General features: G+C 33.3%; 1 protein-coding gene across 1 annotated transcript; it reads left to right on the top strand.

Annotated features, from left to right (window-relative positions):
• The first annotated feature begins 264 nt into the window (after positions 1-264).
• LOC137828080 (PTI1-like tyrosine-protein kinase At3g15890) lies at positions 265-2,506 on the top strand. The gene is made up of 4 exons (XM_068634499.1): positions 265-548; positions 643-796; positions 904-1,166; positions 1,616-2,506. The coding sequence occupies exons 1-4, from the start codon at positions 493-495 to the stop codon at positions 2,220-2,222; spliced, it is 1,080 nt and encodes a 359-aa protein (XP_068490600.1). The 5' UTR covers positions 265-492; the 3' UTR covers positions 2,223-2,506.
• The last annotated feature ends 281 nt before the right edge of the window (positions 2,507-2,787 follow it).

Raw genomic sequence — 2,787 nt, forward strand, 5'->3', positions numbered from 1 at the left:
AATTAGATACTAATTTAAAAACTATTTAACAATAATAAAAACTAATTTAAAAATTAATTATTTTTTTATCTCATGATAATTTATACATGGGAGAAAGATAAGGAAAAAAAAAAGTTGTAAAAATTTAAGCAAATATAGCATAACTCTTGAATAAAACGCTGAAGAATGTTTCCTCCGACAAGAATATTTATAAAAGTGTGACATTTTCAATGGAAAATTTGGTTGACAAAAGCTGGTAAACACTAGCATACACCCATTTGAGGATATAATACTCACTGAAATGGCTTCTGTTCAAAGTCCTTGACTTCCAAGGCAGCAGCCCTCTTTGTCGTCATCACAGAGCCTTCTTACTTCTTAATTCTTAATTTCTTTCTTTGCATTTGCCGATAAATTTTGGTCCTTTCCTTCGAAATCTATTTTTTCTCTTCTTCTCACTTCCTTCGAAAATTTCTTGTACTTATTTCTCTTAGAGATATATTCTTCAACAAAGAAATGAAGTTTAAATGTTTCAGTTGTTTTCTTTGTGACAAAGAGCAATCCCAGATACAGTATGATTTCATCAAATTACTTCATGTCACGTCCACAAATTTGTGATGATATATAATCGTCCCTAACATGTGCATCTTTTCGTTTTTTCTGTAGGAATGGCAAGGAGAAGAAGAAAAGGGACTATCCATGGGAAATATACACCTTGAAGGAGTTGCTTCGTGCAACAAACAATTTTCACCAAGATAACAAGATAGGAGAGGGTGGATTTGGAAGTGTTTATTGGGGTCGAACAAGTAAAGGCGTGGAGGCAATTACATTCATATTTAGAACTTTGAGTATTTGATTTGTTTCTGAGAAACCTAAATTTGGGGTATGAGAGATTTTTGTGTATTGATAATGAATAGAACTTTGCAGATCGCAGTGAAGCGGTTGAAGACCATGACTGCAAAGGCAGAGATGGAGTTTGCAGTGGAAGTGGAAGTACTGGGAAGGGTGAGGCATAAGAATTTGTTAGGGTTGCGTGGATTCTATGCAGGAGGTGAAGAAAGGTTGATTGTCTATGATTACATGCCTAATCACAGTTTGCTCAATCATTTGCATGGTCAACTTGCCACCGATTCTTTGCTAGATTGGCCGAGAAGAATGAGCATAGCAATTGGAGCAGCTGAAGGCTTGGTGTATGTGTTCCTTTCACCTCTCATTAATCTACATCTCTTATCCTTCTACATAAATCAAATTAATATCATAATATCTCTCTCTTTATACAATTAGATAAATGCTCAAACAATACTTTGTTTTTTTTCTTTTGGATGGAATGTATCAAGTTCATGAAATGGCTTGTTATTCATAAGTAAAGCATAAAGCACATGATGTTAGATGCATGATAGTAAAATTTCTATTTTCCACCCCATTTACCTGCCTATATCATAGATAGATGTACAAACTTTTAACCATTCATTTCTTGTTTTACTTTTATAGATGTTTCACAGATATGAGGTCTATAAACTTAAAATTGGTTAGTTGCGAAAAAACTCTTAAGATGTCCTACTTTTTCTTTTAGCTTATGTAAGATATTGAAATTATTAAACTTTGTGGTTTATATACGAGGTGTTTTTGTTTGGTTAAGGTATTTGCACCATGAGGCAAATCCTCACATCATTCATAGAGACATAAAGGCAAGCAATGTTCTCTTGGACTCTGAATTTGAAGCCAAGGTTGCTGATTTTGGGTTTGCTAAGTTGATACCAGAGGGTGTAAGCCATCTGACAACAAGGGTTAAAGGCACCCTTGGATATTTGGCACCAGAATATGCCATGTGGGGGAAGGTTTCTGAGAGCTGTGATGTTTACAGTTTTGGGATTTTGCTTTTGGAGATTGTGAGTTCCAAGAAACCAATTGAAAAACTCCCTGGTGGAGTGAAAAGGGACATAGTTCAGTGGGTTACACCACATTTTCAAAAGGGTAACATCACTCATATTGCAGATTCAAAATTAAAGGGACGATTCGATTTGGAGCAGTTGAAACGTGTAATTATGATAGCCATAAGGTGCACTGATAATAGTCCAGAGAAAAGGCCTAGCATGGTAGAGGTGGTGGAGTGGCTCAAGGGTGGCTTGGGGAGGAGAAAAAAAGAGATTCCAAATTCAACTCACACCAATGGAGATGGAGAGATTAGAAGAACACAATCCAAGTTGAAAATACCAAGTGATGATGATGGACTTAAAATAAGATAAACTCTTGGTTTGTTAGTGAAATTTATAATAATTCTTCTTCTTAATCAGGAAATGAGATGCATGTTTAATGTATTTGGTGAAGGTGTTAGGCTTACATGATGTAATTTAATTTGATAGTGTTACATCTATTTTCACTAAGTATATAGATTGATATTTGGTGAAGTTGTATATGATTGATATTTTTTCACTTATGTAATATACTAAAGTTGTTAGGCTTTCTTTAGTATATTTAATTTGATAGTGTTTTATATTTTTACTAAAACATTTTCTCATATTATTTTTCAGATTACCAATTTATTTCACATCGTTTTTTTTTCTGCCTTTCCTTTTTGACCCATTTTTAAAGACATTATCTCTCCAAATGTTTAAGATTGCAACTTACAAACGCAAGAAGGTTATTTAGTACGAATTGTTTATGCTTGGACAAAATAGTTACTGAGGCATCAACTATTTTTCTTTTTTTTTTGGTTTAATGACATGAGAGAGTAAAAGAAATCACAAGACATCTTTTAATAAGAAATTCATTGTTTATTTTTTAAATATTTATAGTTGAAGAAAAAATAAT

The sequence above is a fragment of the Phaseolus vulgaris genome, chromosome 7 (assembly GCF_000499845.2).
Source record: "Phaseolus vulgaris cultivar G19833 chromosome 7, P. vulgaris v2.0, whole genome shotgun sequence".
NCBI classification, from domain to species: Eukaryota; Viridiplantae; Streptophyta; class Magnoliopsida; order Fabales; family Fabaceae; genus Phaseolus; species Phaseolus vulgaris.